The sequence below is a fragment of the Anthonomus grandis genome, chromosome 1 (genome assembly GCF_022605725.1).
Source record: "Anthonomus grandis grandis chromosome 1, icAntGran1.3, whole genome shotgun sequence".
Classification (NCBI taxonomy): domain Eukaryota; kingdom Metazoa; phylum Arthropoda; class Insecta; order Coleoptera; family Curculionidae; genus Anthonomus; species Anthonomus grandis.
Genome location: NC_065546.1, coordinates 40417176 through 40439920, shown reverse-complemented (window position 1 = coordinate 40439920; position 22745 = coordinate 40417176). Strand labels below are relative to the sequence as shown.

General features: G+C 32.1%; 2 protein-coding genes and 1 long non-coding RNA gene across 4 annotated transcripts in view; 2 read left to right on the top strand and 1 right to left on the bottom strand.

Annotated features, from left to right (window-relative positions):
• Nucleotides 1-22745, top strand: part of LOC126737736 (dynein regulatory complex subunit 7) — a 234111-nt gene that overhangs the window by 6333 nt on the left and 205033 nt on the right. The gene's annotated exons all lie outside the window — the stretch shown is intronic.
• On the bottom strand, nt 16447-17532 carry LOC126737809 (uncharacterized). 2 transcript variants are annotated; one of them, XR_007661114.1, is made up of 4 exons: nt 17378-17532; nt 17012-17316; nt 16755-16929; nt 16447-16700 (listed from the first exon to the last, which is right to left on the bottom strand). It is a non-coding gene; the product is annotated as an uncharacterized LOC126737809 (long non-coding RNA). The 2 variants fall into 2 exon arrangements; XR_007661112.1 differs by having other exon boundaries at nt 16447-16929.
• On the top strand, nt 19660-22508 carry LOC126737759 (protein distal antenna). The gene has a single exon (XM_050442794.1). The coding sequence runs from the start codon at nt 20391-20393 to the stop codon at nt 21828-21830; it is 1440 nt and encodes a 479-aa protein (XP_050298751.1). The 5' UTR covers nt 19660-20390; the 3' UTR covers nt 21831-22508.

The following is a 22745-nucleotide window of genomic DNA, read 5'->3' as shown; positions in this document are numbered from 1 at the left end:
TTAATTCATTGCATTAGATTCATAATGTTTTCTTAATATTACGTTCCATTAACACTCACTTTCGGCACAAGAGATGTAGGTTCTTAGAACGATACTGAAATAAATATGGCAGACAATAATGTCCAAATGAAGTAAAAAACTTTATTTAAAATATGCTCTCTATCTCTAAAATGCTTTGGAGAGACCAATATATTTCTCTGCACAAATGAGGTTTTTATGTTTTTAGGTTAGCCTTAAATCTTATTTTATGTTTGTGCTATACCTATTTATTAAAGCGAGATAAATTATTAAGTAGCAAAAAGTTCACATATTCCTAATTATAGCCAAAAAGGTTGCTTTATCATCATAGGACGAAATTTTGTGTGCAACTTATTTAAATAAATTGAATAGACAAATATTGAGTAGTTTTACAGTGCATTGAAAAAATCTGAATACTGTCAAGAACTCCACCAAAAACTACTGACTTAATTTGTCATATGATCTAAAACTCATATAACAAATTTATTACTACTAGTAAATTTAGTAAGAGGTGCCTCCAAGGCTATATCTCTTAAGCTTAGTGTCTCATGCTTCATACATAATCGGAAGCTTTTGGTAAGTCAAAAAATACCTAACCAAGGGCTCAAGCAGAAATTCAAACATGGCATCGCCAATAATATTTGTCTTAAAACTCTCGTTTTTACTTATTAGTAAACTCTCTAAAGTCAAAAGACTCAACAATTATTCTTTATTCCTTGATTATTGCTTCAAGGCTTTCCTCTGTATTAATGGATTCAATTTTTTAGCCTTCTTCTTTAAGATTTAGAAAAGACTTTAATCTCGTAATGTCTTTGTTACTTGAAGATCCTTTTCTTAGTGAAAAGGTATCATTTTTCTATTCGTCTGGAAGTTTTAATGTTCGAGAAAGACGTGCTTTCTTAGTTTATTCCACAGATATGCACTTCTCCATTCGAGTCCATATATGGCGATATTCTAGGTGTCTGCAATTGCAATCGATATCCATGATTCGCATCTGCCTACTGCACCTGCTATCGCACCTGCCTATCTTGCTTGTGTAGCTTTAGGTGGAATGATATAGGTCAGTTGGGAAGAGTATTTACTATGCTGATATCAATAAAATTGAGTCAGTTCCGCCACATTCCTTGTATCTGCAAAACTGTCCTAGCTTATAGTTCGAGCAGCTTCAAAATGTGTTTAGGTGTAGAGCTCCATATGTGAGAGCAATACTCAAGAGCTGGACGAATCTGAGCCCTGTAAAGCGTTAAAACCTGTTGCAGGTATACAACCTTTTCGTTTTAAAGAAAATCTAAGTTTTTGGCATACTTCCAACATCCATACCTACAAGCTGATGAAGACAATAGCAAAGTAAATAGGGTTTCCATCATCATCGATTTGGTTTTCAATGGATTCGGTGATAAGCGGATTGATGGAATTTTCCAACATATCCAAATAAATGTCTCCATTTAAATTTTCGTTAATAAATAATGGCCCAATCACTTTATTTCCTAAAATGCCTGCCCATACATTAGTTTTTTGAGGGCACTGGGTATGCCCTTCTACAAATGCATGAGAATTTTCATTGCTCCAATATCTACAGTTATGCTTATTAACAAATCTATTTAAATAAAATGTGCATTCATTGCTGAAGCAGATATTCTTTACATGAATAGTATTATCAATAATCGCTTCAGTCATTTTTTCACAAAACTCAACTCGCCTAGCAGCAACTTGCCCTTAGTGAATTTTTGTCAATGTTTGAAGACACTTTAATAAATCTTAACACATTGTGATAAAATTTTATGTTTTGGGGACTTTAACGTAGACATGCTTAAGTTGGAGTCGAGTAGGGTTGATGACTTAAATGGGATTTTTGATACTTTTGATTTAAAACAGTATTTTTCTGAACCAACGAGAGTCTCTAATGGTTCGTTAACTCTCCTCGATCTAATATGCTATAATTCGGATAATTTAGTTGACTCTGGTATTATAAATATACATATATCGGATCATTTTTTAACGTACTGTAATCTACACAACAATAATCTAAAACAATACGTTTTCTTACAGACCTTTGACACGAATTAACTTTGATAATTTTCAGATTCATCTAGAAGATGCATCAATTATGATACTGAGGATATTGATGAAAAAGTGTCTATCCTTACTAATCATATGCTTAATATACTAGATATTCATGCACCTCTTACTGTTAAAACTTGTAAAAATAGACCTTACTATCCTTGGATTACTGATAATATAAAAATAATGAAGCAACACAGAAATCGGGCTTTAATGCGCTTTCGAAAAACAAGAAATTTGGAACATTGGAACTATTATAAGCAGATAAGAAATTTTACCACCATCGCCGTACGTAATGAAAAAAAGGCTTATTTAAATAACAAATTTCAAAATTGCACTACTCGAGATAAATGTAATGAGCTTTATAAGTTGAATATAATAAATTACAAATCTAGACAAATTCCCGAACATCTAAAAAAAGTCGATGAACTTAACGACGGGTTCAGTCACTTAACTTCTAATATTACTCCTCCGACAAACGAAACTTTCAATTTCTATAAATCTAATCAGAAGTTTCCTCCATTATTTTTTTTACACCAGTGGATGAAAATTTAGTATCAAATTTAATTATTAAACTTAAATCTAAGGCGTTTGGGCCTGATAATTTAAACACAACATTAATAATTCTTTTTTGTCCATTTATAATACCATTTATTACCCATATTATAAATAGTTGTTTGTTAAACTCGTACTTTCCAAAATCTTAGAAGTCTGCTTTTATTTTGCCATTTAGATCCCTTAAATTATGGCGAACTTAGATCAATTTCAATTTTACCAGCCCTTTTAAAAATTTTGGAAAAAGTAATGGAAAAACAAATTACCGCCTATGTTACTGATAAGAATATTATATTACAAAAACAGTCGGGATTACGAAGGGAATTTAGCTGTGTTACCGCTCTTACTGACGTCACTGATGAGGTTGTCGCCAGTTTGGACAAGGGTGATGCAATGATTTTAATACTGCTTGATTACTCTAAAGCATTTGATATGCTAAATCACGAACTTTTGATTAATATTTTACATTATTTCGGTTTTAATACTACAGCTACTAAATTAATTTTATCTTTTTTAAGTGATAGAATACAACGAGTTTTAATTGGAGAAGATAAGTCTAGGGTGGCAATAGTAAGGTCTGGCGTCCCACAGGGTAGCATTCTGGGTCCTTTGTTGTATAGCATTTTTACGTCGGCTTTTATGGATAAATTGCAATTCTGTAAATACCACCTCTACGCCGATGACACACAATTATATTTGTCATTTAATGCTAGTAATATTGAAAGAGCTAATTTTTGTTTGAATGCTGACCTTGCTCTAGTAAATAGAGTCTCGACAGATCATTCTCTTAAATTGAATCTAGCCAAGAGCATGGCAATGTTATTTTGTGGTGATAATAGAAGGGCGGTTTTGGATCACGTCCAGCTAATTCTTAATGGAGAACTTATCCCTTTTCATGTCTCAACTAAAACTCTAGGCCTAATCATAGACGTCAAGCTAAAGTTCACAGATCACATTACAACTTGTCTTAAGAAAGGATTTTCAATGCTAAAAAAACTTTACAAGCAGAGATCTTATCTGTCAAAAGAAACAAAAAAAATTTTATTAATTCTATCCCATGTTAATTATGCAGATACAGTATATGGACCATTTTTAGACCGCGCTAACTCTGCAAGAAATCAAAAATTACAGAACTCGTGCATAAGGTTTATTTGTGGAATTAGACGTAGGGAAATGGTATCACATAAATTAGTTGATCTTAAATGGCTTAATATGTTAAATCGCCGAGAGTTTCACTCCATATGTTTTTTTTTATAAAATAATGAAATTTAAAGCACCACCATATCTCTATAATAAGGTCAGATATCGTACTGACGTTCACAATATAAATATTCGCAGGCATGACCTTTTGTCTATACCTTTACATAAGAAAGAAATTTTTAAAAATTCATTTTCTTACAATATTGTGTCCAAAATTAATAAATACAAAATTTGGGATTTTTCTAAATCGGCTTTTAAAAAATCAATAAAAATGGTTCTTTCATCTAAACAAAATAATATTTAATGCATTGAAATAATTTATGTTATTTCTTGTTAATACTGACATCTCTGGTAAATCAGTCGCCCTGGTTCTGCTCTCTTTTGTGTCGGGATTCCGTGTTTGGATCTGGCGCGCGTTTGGAAATATAAATTTTTATATGTATATTTTTCTCTACTATAATAGTCTACAACAGAAATATAGTCAATATAGCTGTCCCCCTTGTTCCTCCTTTCCTGCCTCCTATTAGTTAACAATAAGTAAGCTAGGGTAATTTAGATTTCTTTTCTTTTCGGTTAGTTATGGATGTAGGGTATGCATGCTATTCGTACAGTTTATAATGCGGTTCGCGACTTTTTTTTTTAAATTATAAGCATAATATTCAAGGTCCTAACAGCTCCTTCTTCTGAGGGTAGCTGAAACATGACCTTTATTTCCTCTTTACAATTACATGCTAAATTAATACACACTGATGGATTTTTTTTCTTTGTATTTATATTGTAAACTTATTTATATCTATGAGTGAGCATATGTAATATCTTATGAGGAAATATAAACTGTCTATTATTATTATTATTATTATTATTTACTTTCGTCTCAACTTTTAAACAATAAAAATGTCATTTTGCGGCCTTTTGATACTATTGATAATGAATCGAATACTTGTGGTAAATATTTTTAAGCATTTCATAATGTGTTAGTTTATGATCGTTTTGCCGATCAAATTTTAAGAGAGTATCAATTCCTTAACACGTGTCATTTTTCACCTGAATATATTTTAAACCTGAATTATAATTTTTAAATACAATGTACATTAAAAAATATCATTAATATTTGCTTAATAAAACAAATACAGTACCGTTTTTTAAGATAAAAATTCAAGGTTAAATTGAATTTTTGACATTAAAATTAACGATTCACTTATTTTGGGTATTATGTCACTTATAATAAATATCAATTTAGAAAATACTATCTCATACGCTCAAATATTGAAAAGAAGAAGAAAATAAACTTATTCACATATATTTAAAATTATTTGAACTTAAATTTTTAACGAAACCTTTCGTTATATTTACTTTAATGTAAGTTCAATAAGTCTTAAATACAATAATTTAATTAGATATAATAGATACCGCGAATTAATCCAATTATTATAATTCATGCCAATGACGAATCCAGTTCTGAAGAGATGGATAGTGATGCTAAAAATAGGTAAGCATTTTTGGACGTAAAAAAAATTGGGTGCAAAATTATGAATATGTAGTTAACTTCACTTATATTTGATTTCGATAAGCCCAAAAAATTTCATTGTCAGTTTTATTTCAATGAAAATTCATTGTTCAGTGAGAATTTTTGGGCTTATCGAAACAATATCAGCGGAGGCAAGTATAACAATATTCTATTGCAGCACAGCCATGACGTTATTTTATACCTGTGTTACAACAAACCACCCACCTTTTTGGCAATTTTTTTGATAATTAAAAAAAAACTGTGTAAAAAATATGTGTCACTAAATCTAACCACGACTTTTGCGTGACTTGATAAATGTTTTTGTTGGTTGTAAAATAACATTTTTACTATATATATTAAGCCAGAGAAACAAAAATTATGTGCACGCCAATGCCTTATAAAGAACGCCGCGTGCTAAACGTTTTTAGTTTTTATACTTGTCCAAGTAACTTCACCTAAACTATACTACAAATATTGAATGTTAAAAAACAATGCTATAAAACACATAAAAAGTATTTCTTCTTGTCTATTTCAAGTCTGATTTGCCAAGTCTCTCTCTAATGATCCACTTATCTCATTTTTATTTCCCTCTTTTATTTGATCACATAAATTTTGCATTCCAAACCTCGATAAAATATAATTAAAACGCGATCAGGAGCGTAAACATCCCCGAGTATAAAATTAACGATAATAAAAGCCACTTTTATTTATATTGTATAATCCCTGACCTTGCCTGATGAGGCTGTTATTAAAAGTCGGAAACTTTTGAATGAATGGGGGTTATAAATTCGTGACGAGAGCAATGGAATGCATTTATGAATGGGGAGACGGAGAAAAAAGATATTGTATTATGTCTGTTCGTAGTAGAGATATTAGGGGCTTGTTGGATAGATACGTTATTTATTATTTCTTCTATTGAGAAATTTTTGAGATTAGGCAAAAAAGCATATATAAAGTATGAATAGCTGTTAAAGGTTGTCGTTTTGCACAAAAAGAGTACTATACGCCAAAAAGTCAGAAATCCCAATTATGCACATGCATGTGCATAGGGCTCGTTTGATAAGCAAGTTGTTCCTCCCATTACTTTATAATGATATAATTGAAGTTATGTTTATGACTTACTGGCTTACTACCGGTTCATTTTCATTGAAAAATCGCATTAGAAATTTAATTATATACTAACTTAGAAAAAGTTGCCTATTTCTGTGACTAAACAAACAATCCGAATATTTTAAAGTTTACACGAAAAAAAAGCGAAATTTTGCAGGAACTCACAGAGAATTTTCCTTAGGCTTCTAAAATAAAAAAAGTCGCATTCTAAATATGCTAAAACTCCCTTTTTTAGAAAAAAGAAAAAGGGATTAAACCAATCAATTTTAATACTATCGTTATTTCCCCAAGTGAATAAGAGTTTTCGTATACATCTTTTTTGTTTTATTTGTTGTCTTGACATAAGTCTTGGGTTCTCTGAGATATTTTAAAATTAATTTATATTAGTAAAATACATTTCATGAGACCATGCGTCGGAGAATGACAGACTTCAAGAATGACAGTCAGAAATAATGTGTACGATGTCGAAAGTCGTAAATATTACGTGCTATTTAAAAAAATATATTAATATTATTACGAACCTCTATCGTTAATCGGGGATCATTATAGTCCTAGTTTATGAATAGTCACGAATTTAAAAAAAATTACAAAATGCCAGTTCTGTTGCAATATTTTTTTTTGCCGTATACGTCAATTTTGACATAGGCCTCTCTTCTGTTGCATAGTTTCTTATGAGGATTTTTTCCATGGTATTATATTTTACTTTTTTATAAGATAATGCATAAGAAAAAGATAATTATTTTTAAAGCAATGTATATCATAAAGAAGGATGAAAAAAATACAGTTTTATAGCAGGAATACACAATAGAAAACCATAAACAAACTTCATACAGTGTGAAGTTTGTGTATGGCTTTTAAAGGCCTGATGACGCTCCAGCTAGAGCGAAACATGTGTAGCCTGTGATTATATGTTGTGAGACCGTGACTTTGTGTTTTCTTTGTTTTCGTCAATTTTGTGTGTTGGTCTATTTAAGAATAATGGATGACATTTTTGTATATGGATGTGACAGTAGTGAACGCGTTCCGTTACAGTTTACTTTTTGTGCTTATTTAAATGTATTCGAAGATAGAAGCCAGCCTAAACAGAGTCCACATTAAATAAAATCACTATAGTCGCCTTCGCTCTTATCGTACGGGTTCAAAGGTCACCACGTAATATGAATCAAATTGAAAAATCAGTGGCTGCCAAAATGTTATTTCCTTGAGAGTTTGACAATACATTGAACGCCGTCATGTGACATATTAAAGTCCGTATACACCTTAGATCATAATTATTAACTGACGTGATACCTTTAACGCCGTAAAAATGTCTGCCGAGATTCGACATGTAAAACATACGTTGGTTATTTCCTTTCATGACGTGAAAAAGCCCATAAGTATAAAGCCCGTTGGGTATACGCCTCATCGGTATATGCCTAGAATCCCCGATATTCTGCTAAGTTGCCAAACATAATATTTACTTTTCTTTTTTGAAAAATTGTCCGAAATAGACGGAATTCTCAATAACAATTTTTCTTTACCCAATAATATCTAAATCTAAGCATTTTATATTTTTTTATGAGAGCAAAAATGCCTCCATAGCCTTTCATTAAAATTGTACATATTTCATTTAAAAATGGTTGTTACCTAAATTTTTGAGAAATTAGTATACGATTTAGCATGACCCTATGTATGTGCATAACATACTAATTTGTCGATTTCAGGGCACAGCGTCTAATTTTTAACGATTATTTGATCATGTCTTCTTCTTTGTTTATGTGTGATTGTGTTTTTTTGTAATAATATTGGGAAACTATACATTTTGGTATAATGACAAACAATTAATTTGTATTGTGTGTGATGCAGTGCAGTCAGAGACCAGAAAACTACTTTCTTTGTTTAAAGGCAAGTTCATGTTACAATCTCGCTTTTAAAATGACATTTTAATTTTATGATTTACTATTTGTCGTTCGACCCAATCTATAAGTTGATGCACAGAAAATTAAAAAAGTTGTGTTATCTTTTCTTTTATATCAGTTAAAAGTCCAAAAAAGATAAAAAATAACTAAAAAAAAACTGGTGAATGCGGCGGGCATTTCTATCTCCCAGCGCATTCACCAATTCATTTATTTAACTTTGTTTAAAAAGATAAATACAAGGCGAGCTACGACAGTTCTTTAAAATGTCGTTTTCTTAAGACAATTTTTTTTACACATTACAGGGCAAAAAAAAGATTAAAAAATAACTTAAAAAAAACTGGTGAATGCGGCGGGCATTTCTATTTCCCAGGGCATTCACCAATTTATTTACTTAGCTTTTTTTAAAAAGATAAATACGAGGGGAGCTACGACAGTTCTTTAAAATGTCGTTTTCTTATGAATATTTATTTATTTACACATTACAAGGCAAAAAAAGATTGAAACTAACTATTAAAAAAATGGAAAATGCGCCGGGCATATCTATCTCCCAGCGCATTCACCAATTTATTTACTTAGCTTTGTTTAAAAAAAAAATGTTGCACTTTTTAATCCTACCTAAATAATAAACGAACTGCAAAAAGAAAACTAATTATTTTAATAACGAAAAAGAAAATAAGGGATTGCTTAGAATGTACAAGAAGAAGTAGCTAAAGCGCTTGGAATTAGTTTAAGAACGGTGCAAAAGGTTGTATATGAAAACAAGAAGAATCTTATTTCCAAGCAGGAAACAAAGTGTAAAAGGAAGAAGTCGAAGAAGAAAAATGAAGTAACAAATTTAACTAAAAAAAGAAACTAGTTATAACTATCATTATCATTAACAGAGTCGGAAAACTCTTCGTCATTTTCCGAATCTTCTTCAAATGGAGCAATGATCAATGGTTCAACTTGGATATCGAGTACTTTTTCTCTCTTCCACCAGGTTCTAATAATGTTTTCTGTGTGATCCACTGATTTCCGCCAATACTCCTTTGTGATGTGATTCAATGCCTCATTCCAAACAGCTTCAACCTGGTCAGATCTAAGCCCAGCACCCACTCTTGCTTCTCATAATGAGATTTTGACTCTGCCCATATAAGCTCAATGGCATTAAACTGACAATGGTATGGTGGCAACCTTAAAACTTCATGGCCATATTCACGTACTATTTCGTCAACAGCATATATTTTTGGTCTTTTCAGCGATTTTGCAATTGAAAGAAGTTCGGATTTTAGCATATATGGCAAGGGATTCTGATTTTCTTTTACTAACCATTCATAAATTTCGCGTTTTCTCCAACTTCCATTTGGTTGTTTATTCAAAATGCTTGAATGATACGACGCATTGTCTAATACTATTAAGGAAGGTTCTTGCAAGTTCGGTATTAACTGTTCCTTTAACCATTTTTTAAACATTTCGCAATTCATATTGTCATGATAATCCATACTTTTAGACTTAGAAGAAAAAATTAAACTTGCACCTGGAATGAATCCCGTTGAAGACCCGGCATGTAAAATAATAAATCGTTTTCCCTGACCACATCCTTTTTTTCTTTTCACGCTTTTCACAGATTCATCTTGCCAAGATTTTATTCCACTCCCGTTTGAAAATATCCAAGTTTCATCTAAGAATACCACTTTCCTTAATTTTGATTTTTCATTTTGTGTATATTGTCTTAAAAATCCTATTCGTTGGCTCACAATATTTGGTAGTTCACACAAATATCTTCTATTGCAGTCTTTTTTATAGCGAAAACCTATGCTTTTAATTAATTTTGATAAAGCAGAAAGTCCAATTTCCAAAGTGCCGCGTTGCTTTAAAACATCCCTCAGAAATGGCAGCGTTATATTTGGTTTTAGCCTATATAGTTCATAAATCCTATCCCTTACTTCTATTTTTACACATTCACTTAAATCTTCAGTCTTCGGCTTCTTCCTTTTACACTTTTTTTCCTTCTTAGGAATAAGATTGTTCTTGTCTTCATATACAACCTTTTGCACCATTCTTAAACTAATTCCAAGCGCTTTAGCTACTTCTTCTTGTACATTCTTAGGCAACCCTTTATTTTCTTTTTCGTTCTCGAAGTAATTAATAACATTAAGTACCATTTTTTTTGCTTGAGGAATTAGAAATCCACAAAAAGCTTTTTCTTTTCCATAATTTGAAATTTAAATTTTCTTGTGACAAATAATGTCATCCGTCAATCGAAACGAGACAGGCATGTTTGTTATGAAAGTAATTGTTTTAGAACCATTGACATTTATCATTTTATCTTTTTTTGATACATTAACGCTGCATATATCTGTTTCGTTTATCTGACGCGTTGTAGTTAAAAAACGTTGTTGCGCAAATTGAAATGAAACGTAACTACAAAAGTTTGTCGTTGATAATCCGATACACCCGCACGATAAAAGCGATTTTGACTATATAACCTGAAAATGATCTTAATAATTGACCTCAAGGACAAGATGGTTAAGAGTATTTAAAAATTTACAAAACATTATTAAAGATCTAGAAAGTATTATTTTGTCATTTGAACTTGATTTGACATTTTTAAGGTTAAGATAACAAAGTTTGAATTATCATTTTAAACGTAAAGTTTCCCACTCTTTTCGAATCTACTACAAAAAATAGGAATTTCCATTTAAAAAAATTATTTTGACCTTGAGAAACAACTTCAAGATCAAAACTACGTCACCCAATATGTAGCTATGAAGTATAATATATTTTCCAAAAGCCCAAAAAAACTAAATATAAATATACAGATACAGACACAGTTAAAGTAAAGTAAAATATTGCATTATTTGTTATATGAAGAATTTAAAAAAATCATCTTTTATTTCCTTCCATAATACCTTTATGAAACCAGTAAGTAATTTTTTTTATATAGCTATAAATTCATTTTTATCTTCAAAAAGGTTGTCATTATTTTAGCCAAAAATTCCAAGAAGAGTTAAAACCAATAAACGGTAACTTACTTTGGTATAGAATAAAACGGATTAAATAATAATTTATAACTTAGCGGTCTAAAATTGCCCATTGGGTTTAAGCAGGTATAAAAATTTACCTTCAAAGAAATAGTTTTGCTTTCTACCAAAGTTTCTATTACAATACCTTTATTAAAAAAGGCGTTATTTGCTTGACATTTTGAAACTAGAAATTTGTTTTTTTTTAAATTTAAGCTGTAGCTAAATCTAAAGTTATTGTTGAACGATAGCTTATGAAAAACTAAAATAGGTATCTTTGCTTTTGTTATTATTTTGCAAATGTGTTTAGAATTTATCATAGAATCCAAAAATGCATTAATAAATGGTGTGTTCTATTTATAATAATAAAGTTGACAGCTGTCTAGTCTTCTTGACGCAGGCTGTATATTTTTCAGCAACCTGAATACTCAAGATCGCAAAAAATAAAAGATCATTGACGTGTCCGAGGGTTTTTCAACCAGGTAGTTCGTTTAACTGTGAAAGGTATTTTTCCAGACTTTTTAGACACATTGTATAAAGAACACTTTAATTAAAAATCCCCAACAAATTTGCAACATATTTAACAGGACTTCCTAGAGTCGACTTATGCCAGTGGAGATAAGACCCAATCTAATATATACTATACAATTTTCTTAAATTGTAGTTACAATTTTTTCCTAAATTCCGTGACCTCATATACATCATATATATCACATACTCTACATACTATCATATACTAGATCCTCTATAGGATCTTCTACAGAAATGTAAAAAAACATTAAGTAGAGCTGATGAAGTGACTGTCAAGACAACTTCTTAAAGGGAAAATCCAGTAAAATGCCACTCGAAAGCTCGAGTTATACAATATTCATTATCAGCTTGATATGAAACAGTTTATTGTTGGAATTTGTTCTTTGCATTTTTCGATACAATTAACAGTTTGCCAGAAAATCGCTGGTAAACGAAATAGGAACATTATTAAACCCGATCAAACTATCAAATTAGAAAAAACGAAGTATGCTGTGACTGCTAATTTTTGTCAAATCAAATTAATTTTTTCGGAAAAATACAAGAAATGATCATTTTAGATTTTTTCACGGCTAACTAGATGGTGGCCCACATTTTCAAAATTCTTATCGGTAACATAAGATATAGGCCATTATAAGGGTAAGCCCCCCTGAATCTGAGTTTTGGCCATTTTTGGGACGAAAAATGTCAAGAGAACCCAAGAAATTAAAAATTGCAAATTTTCAAAAGATTGAATGCATAACTATCGTTAGTGTTCCAACTAATCTATTTTCTCCAAGCAATAAGCGCGGGCTGTAGCTTTGAGGGGGTGCATTTTAGGACACATGTTTATAGGAAAAACGTCTTATTTTTACTCCAGCAATACGTTCTTAAAATATTTGCACCCAATTTTGTAACACCCTATACACCACACATTTTTAATGGTAAGTCGCTTCAACTTGCATTAATTTTTTTGGCAAACTTGTTTGCCATTTAAAATAATAAGCCGTATGAATAGAAAGGAGCATATGCTTATACTTGCAAAATTCAAAGTAAGTGCTTTAATGAGTATGAATAAAATTGTAAGTAAATACTTTTGCTTAAAAGTACGACGCAAATGCTCACGAAATAAAAGAATTTGCTTCAAGCATATAAATAAAGCCAATCATTTGCTTACAAGTGTGAGCATTTACTTGAGTAAAAGTGATGCTACTGTTTAGTAGCATCAGACCTATAAACATTAATGGGCCGTATGAATAAAAATGAGCAAAAACTTCTATTTGTAAAACTTGAAGCACCTGCTATATAGTTTATCAAGAAAAATGTAAGTAGACGGTTATGTTCAAACTTGTATTAGAAGAATTAGCATCTACTCACCTTTAGGTATTTGCTCAGGTTGTTATGAATAAAATGCATCCTTTGCTTACTTAGTTGAGAATTTGCCCCAAAATTTTTGCATCTCGTTGGTAGGAGATGCACCTTGCAATAAGCTGGTCATAAAATGGCATATTTCAATTTACAGAAGCAATACAAAGTGCGTAGGGAAGCTGATTGGTGAGATTTTAAATCTCTTTACAGATTTTAACAAAAAAAATGTAAATTGGATGGCAACGTACTTTTTGGGAGAAAATCTTAAAAGAGGAGAAGATTCTTCCAATCATAAAATGAAGATATTCTTGCGATATATGGCCAATCCTTGATTTCAGATGGGTGTAGCGGAAGAATTGGGAATCACTCAGTCGACTATTTTAAAAACAAAAATAATTTGTAACGAACAAAATAGTTGAAAAGTCCCCAAACCCAACCCAAACTAAACGAAGCACAGCAAGCGTGTCAAGAGAAATTTCAGTTTTTAAGTGCTATTGGAGTGATTAATTGCAGGCGTGTTTAGACTTTAAAACCGAATCAACACGGTGATGAATACATCACCAGAAAGGGATTGGCGAATTTAAATGTGCAGGCAACATGTAACTCAGTGGAAATGTTATTAGTGCTGATGTTATATTTTTGCCGGAATCTGTACACGGTGCAGGAATTTGGAGGAACTTCTATATACGTGTAACTATGAAACAGTTTCCTGATGCAGTAATACGGGGTGATGAGGGGTATGGCTTAGAACCGTGGCTAATGACTTCATTCAGAAACCGTAATAACGCATTGGAAAGAGCTCACAACAGACTGTTTAAGAAAGAAATGGTTGTAATTGAAAGGTGTTTTGGCCAACTTAAGTGCAGGTTTCCAGTTTTGAAATCTATGTAACGAGTTTAAATTAGAAAAAGTTCTATCCGTCATTATTTGTTGCATCGTGCTTTACAATATTGCCAAGTATTTGGGAGATGCTGATTTTGAATATAATGCAGAACCAGATGACAATTATCATAACGGTGGTGACTACGAAGTAGAAAATTGGCTTCTACAGTTCAGCTTCTACCTACATTTAATATATTTTTTAAATCCTAACATTTTTAATTTACCATTTTATTCCGACTTTCTATTTTCTGATAAAAAAAATATTTATATTTTATTTCGAATTCAGTACAACTCAACAATATACAAATACAAAGATATACAAAAAATATATGTAAAGTCCAGTGCAACGATATATTAGAATCGTCACCCGTCAAAACACCAGCATTCCACCTGCCAAACAATGTCATCCACCTTCTATTTACATTGTTTGACAAGTAAAATGCTGGTGTTTTGACAGGTGACCATTCTAATATATCGTTTCAATGGACTTTATATCTTTAGTTCAATTATGTTATTATATTAGAATTATGATCATGGCTGGCATTTGGCTGCGCCGATGTTTTCCATATTGCCTCTTCTTAAAACTGCCTCTGGATACGAGTAGTCTTTGATATAAGAATACGGTATTGTATTCCTGTGTTGCCAGTTTAGAAGTTTCTTCTGTTTCAAATGACTGCAAGTTCTTGTTTTTTTGCTGCTTCAATGCTTTTTGTGGCAGTGTTATAAGCCAGTCTTCCTTTTCTTTATCGGATTGGAAAGATAAGGAAGAGCACTTTTGACTCTTAGAATGGAATAATCTATCAAGATTCTAATTAAATGTTTTTAGAAAAATTCTCTATGTTTATATGCAAAAAAGGGCTAATTTATTAACACAAAACTATTTTAAAAATGACATATTCAATCATAAGTACGAAAAATGCTCTGTTTAAAAATATAAATATTTAAAAAAAATATAATATTTTTTAAATTATATCGCGTTTTCTAGATGTATGTTATTATCAAACATGGGTAATAAAAGAAAGTGGAGTTTTTTTGACATAGTCGCGGCACTTTTGTACTACATACATCCATATATCACATTTTAATAAAAAAGATACATCGATTTATGTGATGCAAACTTTTCTTCAATCAGTTAACAAAGAAAATAAAATCTTACCTTGCATTTTACCTATAGTCGGATTCTCCTCCCCATCCAATAATTCAAGTAAAATTTTTTCCCACAATTTTTGTCATTGCCAGTTTTGTTCTTGTCAACCTTATTTCTTAGTCTCGTTTTCATGTTGCTTACTTTTTCATTAGTTGCGAAACGGTTAATGGCCTTCCTACCTCGTTTTTTTATTTTTTATATGTGGAATTTGTCATTTAGTTAGGATCTCAGGTCTTTCTTGCAAGTGCATTGCTAGTAGTGGATTGATAGGTACCTTTTTCTTTATCATTCTCCTCGTCTGAAGGTATTTTAATTACACTTACAATCAATATATGGTCAAATGAATGCAGACGCAACTTGACTGTTTGCGAGTTTCGATAGGAATGACCAATGAAAATGAGCACAAATGCTTATTTTATTGAAGCAAATGCTTTTAGATATAAGCAAATCGTTATTCATATTAACTCGAGTAGATGCTTATATTCCTACCAGTTACTCTAAGCTCTTGCTTTGAGCGTTTGCTTATACTCATGAACATTTGCTTTCTTTTTATTCAATGTCTTTTATTACCACAAATTTCTGGTTACTATTTGCTTATTACATACTATTACTATTTACATACCAACCGGTTTTTTTTTTCGGTTTGGTTAAATAGGAGATTGTATCCGGTTCAAAATGATGTATCACATTTAGGGTAGTTATTTGATATACAAAAGTTTGAGGTCGATAAAATATCCATTATTTAATATTTCCAGAGGATTTTTGGTCTCTATTCGCGGTACAGGGTGTCCCAAATTCGAGCCTCACCACTGGGATCTCGTAAACTATAAGAGATACGAGGTCGGTTAAATCAAGGCAAAGTTATGCCTGTGGTGCTCCTTAAAATGCCCTTTTGAAATTAAAAAAAAAATCCGAATAGTTTTCGCGATTTCATTTAAATTTTTTTAAGACTATTTGAATAGATATAATAAAATAAATTACTCATTCTCATTGCTATTTTCTCTATATTACAAAATGGTGTCGTCAGATTTTCAAACCGACGTTTCGTATTTGAGCTGCCATCATCAAGTTTGTTTTTTTAAATACGGCCCTGGATTTTTTATTGCGGATTTTAAGAGCCCCTTATGTTCCTAAACCAAAGTTTATTCAAAAATTTTATAATAATGACAAAAAAATTATTGGCATTAAAAACAAACACCTTTTTTTATAAAAACGCATTAATAAGAAAAGCTTAAACACTATCATAAAAGGAGGTTTAAAAATGGCACAATTAAAGCAAATGTTCAAATAGTAATCCGCCTGCTTGGATGCATTTTCGTGTTAGTCTGTGAATTTTATGGATGGTACGCTGAATAGTCCTTGTGGGGATAGCTCTAATGTTAGGCTTGACGTAAGGCTTCAAGATTTTGTGGAGTATTTTGATAAAGACGATTTTGAAGAACTCCCTAAAAAAAGTAATCTAAAGGGTTTAGGTCGGGGCTTCTAGCGGGCCAACGTACGGGTCCTTGGTTTTCAATCTATTTGTTAGGGAACAGTTCATTTAATAAATTGGTGACGCTTCGTCTATTATGGGATAGTGCACCCTCCTGTTGCCACTATAGTTGATGTAATACATCCAAAGGTTCTTCCATTAAGGCATCCATTATATTGGTCCTTATTCGGAAGTTAGACTTCCTTCAAGAAAAAACGGGCCGTTAATTTTATTATGCTACATACCAACCCTTACATTAAATGATTGTTGTCCCTGAGGTCTTACTTCTTGATTCTGCCTTGGGTTTTCTATTGACCAATAGTGTTCGTTATTTCTATTAAATAGTCCATTTGTTGAAAAACTGCATTCATCTGTCACTATAATTTTATTTAGGAAGTCGGCATCTTCATTAACTCTATCTTGCAACCAGTAGCAACATTCAAAGCGTCTCTCAGCATCGCTAGGTCTTGACTAATATGAATTTTATAAGGTTTATATCCACGATTATGTAAAGTTCTTTAAACTGTCATTCGAGGTAGTGCCACTTCGTTTGAGAAAACTCTGATTGAAACTCAAGGATTATTATTTGCCTTAAAAATAATTAAAAATTATTCATTTTGCTTTCTATTCTGCAATGGTTTTAAAACTTACAGTGTCTAGGATAATTTGTTCCTTTTCGGAAGCGACTCGTCTTCCATATTTAACCCTTGGTTCAACAAAACTTCCGTATTGAGCTAAAGTATTATCAATATTAGCAAAATAAGTGAAATGCGGCCGTCGCGTCGTCTTTGTGAAATAATGAACGAAATTCAATGTCAATGTCAAAATATTTAATAGTTTATAAACAATGATCGTCAGCGCGGACGACGCACCGCCACTTTGATAAATAATTGCTTAAATTTGTACATATTTATGTCAGGGCCTAAGATTTAAAGAATCCTACTTTAATTATAATAATAATAAACTACTTTAATAAGTTTAAAATTAATCAGGATTTACAAGCTATTTGTGATGTTTCTTCAAAGCATTTATTAAAATTAAATCCTTCGAAGTCATCTATAATATTCATAGTTAATCGAACTAATGTAAATAATATTTTAAATGATATAAACATTAAATAGGGGGACGAAAGAATTCCAGTTGTTGACAAATGTAAGAGTTTGGGCATTATAGTAGATAATAATATTCGTTTTAAACATCACGTGTCTAATATTCTTAAAAAGGCATATCTTGCTTTAAAATTAATTTATTTGCATAGACACTATTTAAGTAATGATATTAAGAAGCTTTTATGTGATTCATTGGTCCTTTCACAATGTAATTACTGTGATGTAGTGTATGGCTGGTGTCTTGATTATGAGGTTAGGGGTAGACTGCAAAAGCTCCAAAACTCTCAGGAGAAACCGCATTTCCCATAAACTTTACGAACTTGGATGGCTTAATATGCATAATCGAAGAATTGCTCATTCTTTAACATTTTTTTTTTTAAATTTTAATATATCGTAGTCCGCCCTATCTCTATCAAAAAATAACTTTTAGAAATGATGTACACCATTAAAATTTAAGAAGAAATACTATTCTCATTCTGAGACATAAAACACAGTTATTTAAACGATCATTTTCTTACAATTTTGCTTATCAAATAAATTCTTTAAATTTGGATCCGGACCGATTACCAATTTCTTGTAATACTTTTCGTAATAGGATGATTGTACATATAATGATTTAGCAGGGTATATAATTTAAGTTCTTCTTTTTTAACTTTTTGAATGGTTGTTTTCTTGAGTAATTTATTACAATTTTTGGTATTGGGATCATTTTATTTATTGTCTGTAATAATTTTTCTATTTTTTGTTATTTAACAAAACATTTTATCTGTTTTTTGGGTATTTGCAATGTGTATTGTTTTGCTTGATAATAAACTGTCAAATTTAGAATTTAGAACTTTTATATGTAGGTTTATTAGGTATATGAACCTACTATAAAGAAAATGCTGTATTTAATCAGTTATTAGTTAAGCGTTACTGTTAATGAGCGTTACTGAAATTACCATTTTTTTTTAATGAAGTGTGGGGCCACAATGTTAAAGACCAGAATCTGCCATGGCAGAATTCTGAATTTGTAGGCCTTTTATTTGCGTATTTATTACTAGATTTTGTAAACTTGTATTTTTTTGTTTCTTCTATGCACATAAAAAATATTTATTATTATTATTATTATTTATTGTATTATTTATTAACCTTTTTTTTTGTTGTTATTGTAAAGAAAACGTTTTTGATCCTATTAAAAATATATTTCTGGTCTTTCTCTTTAACACATCCTTATGGAAATATCTGTTAATATAAAATTTTTGAATAAGTGCGATATTGTTTTCGGAACATAAGGTGCTCTTAAAATCTTTAATAAAAAATTCAGGGCCGTATTTAACAAAAAAATATTAGATGATGACAGCTTAAATACGAAACGTCGGTTTGAAAATCTGACGACACCATTATGTAAAATAGAGAAAGTAGCAATGAGAAAGAGTAATTTATTTTGTTATATCTGCTCAAATAGAGTCGTAAAAAAATAAAAATGAAATCGCGAATATTCGTTTTTTTTCAAATGGCTTCGGAACTATTCGGAATTTTTGAAATTTCAAAAGGGCATTTTAATGAGCACCAAATTGCGCAACTTTGCCTCAATTTAACCGATGTTGTAACTCTTCTAGTTTACGAATTTGGGAAACCCTGTACATCAACCGATTTAATTTTCTTTAGCACAGTTGAATAGACACTTACTAGTACATGATGGGCGTTTGTATTTGATATATCAAAGTGAGGGTAGTTGGAGGTGAGGAGGTGATTTACAACTTTATCAAATATAAACTTAAACGTCTGCAAGTATATATCTAAATTGACGTTTTTTTTTTGTTTTTTTTGCAGTGATTAAGGGTACTAGTAGTACTAGTAGTTTGTTTTGAAATAAAATCACTGTATAATGCGATTTCGATAATTCTTAATGTGTCCTGATATAATAATGCCGGATATTCAAGGATGTGTGGGGAGGGTTGGCGGCACGCATCAGCTGTTCGACGCACGTGACGTAAAACATTGCGATATCGCAGAGATGATGATTCTTCGGGCTGCGTAAAAGTGCCTTCGCGCAAAACATCCCCTTCACCTAATAACACGAGGGCAAGGGTGCCGCGCGACGAAGGGTGAGGGACGTAACAACCCATGGGGGTGGTGGGGTGACGCGTCAATCTGCACGCGAACCATACCATTGGCATACCATACCCTCAGTAGCCGTTGTCGGACCTTGCGCCCGCTCTATAGTTAGTGAAGTCCGATCTCCCAAGTATTGATCTAAAACCGGACAAAGGAACCGAGTGACCAGCGAGCGAGCCTCTCAAGAAACCCACCGCGAGAGAGATTCGCGCGGTAGTTCGTATTTAGCGTTCGTCGCGAATAGTCGAAGTGTTCGGTGTTCAACTTGCGTGGTCAACGTTCGTCGCGTAAACAAAGCTCTTTGAAAAAAATATTTTTTTCTTTATTATGTGCTGCCGAAACAACTGTGGTGTTTAAAAGTTAAAAAAAAAAAAACAATAACTTCATGCGCATCCTACGACGCAGACACGTGGTTTTATTGTGCGTAATTTAACAAGTGAATATTCATTGATAAAATGTCGACAGCAAAAGCCGGCAAGAGACCTTTGAGATCCCTTACTGCTCATGAGAAATTAAGCGCTATCAAACGCGTTAGTGTTGGCGGCGAAAGTAAAGCTTCAGTAGCACGGGACATAGGCGTGCCAGAATCTACTTTACGAGGCTGGTGCAAAAATCAAGAAAAGATCAGCTATCAGGTACGTACCAGCCCCTCAAGCCCAGAAGAACCAACCGAGAACCTTAATTACTTACCCGCCAAACGCAGAAAACTCCAGGATGATCAACCTTACAATCTGAGCATGAAAAGCTCAGACGTTTCAAATTGCTCATACTCACCAAATTCGGAAGCAAACTCATCGGAGTATCCTAAATCGGACCCGGAAAATTCGCCGCTTAACTTACGCACCACCAAGAACCCTGAATCACAGGTCATCACCAATACCACTCCTAAAACCAATATACAAACCTCAGAAAAAGATCGACAGGAAAACGGGACTGAAAAAAACAGAGGGGAACTTGATAGATTGGCTATTGAACTGGGCCTCGATGTACCGGAAGTGCTAATGTCCTCTTTTAGCGGCTCCAACAATTTCGCCGACCTCACCGCCGCTCTCGTGCAATGGAGAACCGCTTATCAGAGCTGGTACTACCAACAGCAGCAACAAAAAGTCTTACAGCAACAACCCAATGTGAAACCAACCATTGCAGTAGATACTAAAATGGTTCCTGCCACCAGTAGTCTTCCGCAGACCAATGGCGGCTTACTTACCACCGTGGATAAAAGAGACAAAATAACAAACATTGAGCAACAACCCACCGTCTACGACTCAGTTTCCTATTGGCTTAGACAACAATCGTTGCTAAACCTAAGCAGTCAACCCTCTACAATCAGCTCAGCGACTTCAAATGCACCTCCAGTTACTTCTACCGCAGGGGGAAGTACCACTACATCCACCTCTTTAGTCGACCAGGCCAATCAACAGTTGAGACTCTGGAGCTGGTATCAACAGAATTATGGTTTCTCTCAGCTGCGGAATATACAGCCAATGGTACAACCAGAGGCACCACCTCAGGCACCTCAGACAGCCACTCAACAGCCTCAGATATTGTATCATCAATTGACTAAGAATACAAATGAGAGGGATGTGAACAGTGAAAATGATACTGTTAAAGAAGATAAACCAAAGATTGTCAGTAAGAATCGTTCTGTCTTGGATAATTTGTTGTTGAACAATAACAGTATTAGCTGTGACGTAAACAAGGAGGAGGATTATGATGGTATGGATGCTCAAGAAGCTATTGAAAATGGTGAAAAATTTCTTCATTGGCTAGAGAACTGTAGCGATCCTTCTGTGACCACTCTACAGCTCCATACAGTCCAAAGCTTGATTAAGAATCTGAAGAGTGGGTTGGATAGAAAGAGTGACCAGAGCAGAAACAAAGTCAGGAGGAAGTAATTTGATATTTCCTTTATTGCAAGATTTTTTTTTTTGGTTTAAAGCGCCGAAATTTTTAGTACAAATTTTCGTCTAAGCTCAAAAAAATAAAAGGATTAAACAGGGTATCCATTTAGTTGTATAATATTTAAATAAATATCTTATTCAATCCCTGTGGCAAAAGTGTGAACTAACCAAAGCACTTGCTGATGGCTGTTAAGATTTAGTCAGATTGTATAATAGTTAATCTTAACATTTTTTTGTAAAAAGTTCCTGAATGTTACCTTATATGTATGTAATAATAATTGTATATAATATATTATACTGTGTGCTAGAGACTTTTCACGGAAAAACTTTATTAATTTGCGCACAAATTTTTAATACTCGCATAACTTAAAAATTGTTGGGAATTTTTGAAGAGTCTCTGTATTTAATTTATCGAAATTTATCTAATTGTTGTTGATGCCAAACTTATTATTACCGAAGGTCATTTATTTGCTCAATTTTTTTTATAATAATTAAATGTTTGTATAATAATTAGTTTCTTCCTACCAAAGTATTATTATTTAGGGTAACTTATGATTTGCAATATACGCTTAAAATGATTTAGGATTCATTTAATATTAATTGCAATAATGATCTCCAGAATTGTACAGGGTGATTTATTTTGTGCGTACATTTGTAATTTGTTTAATAGTACATAAACTTATTTAGTGCTATTGTCTTTACCAAAATATATTATGTTTTTTTTTTTCGATTTAAGAATGTTTTTTTAATTTTTTTTTATGATTATTTATAACTACAGTATTTTTATACAAAATTAATAAACGTTCTTGGGCCCTTGTATTACGTTTTGTTTTATTTCATTTCCTCATGAAATCGTCTAGAATATATATATTTTTTTATTTCATTGCATATTTTAATACAAAAATTCAT

Bases quoted from the DNA above. Each gene is read 5' to 3' on its own strand.
- LOC126737759 (XM_050442794.1), top strand. From the start codon at position 20,391: ATGTCGACAGCAAAAGCCGGCAAGAGACCTTTGAGATCCCTTACTGCT.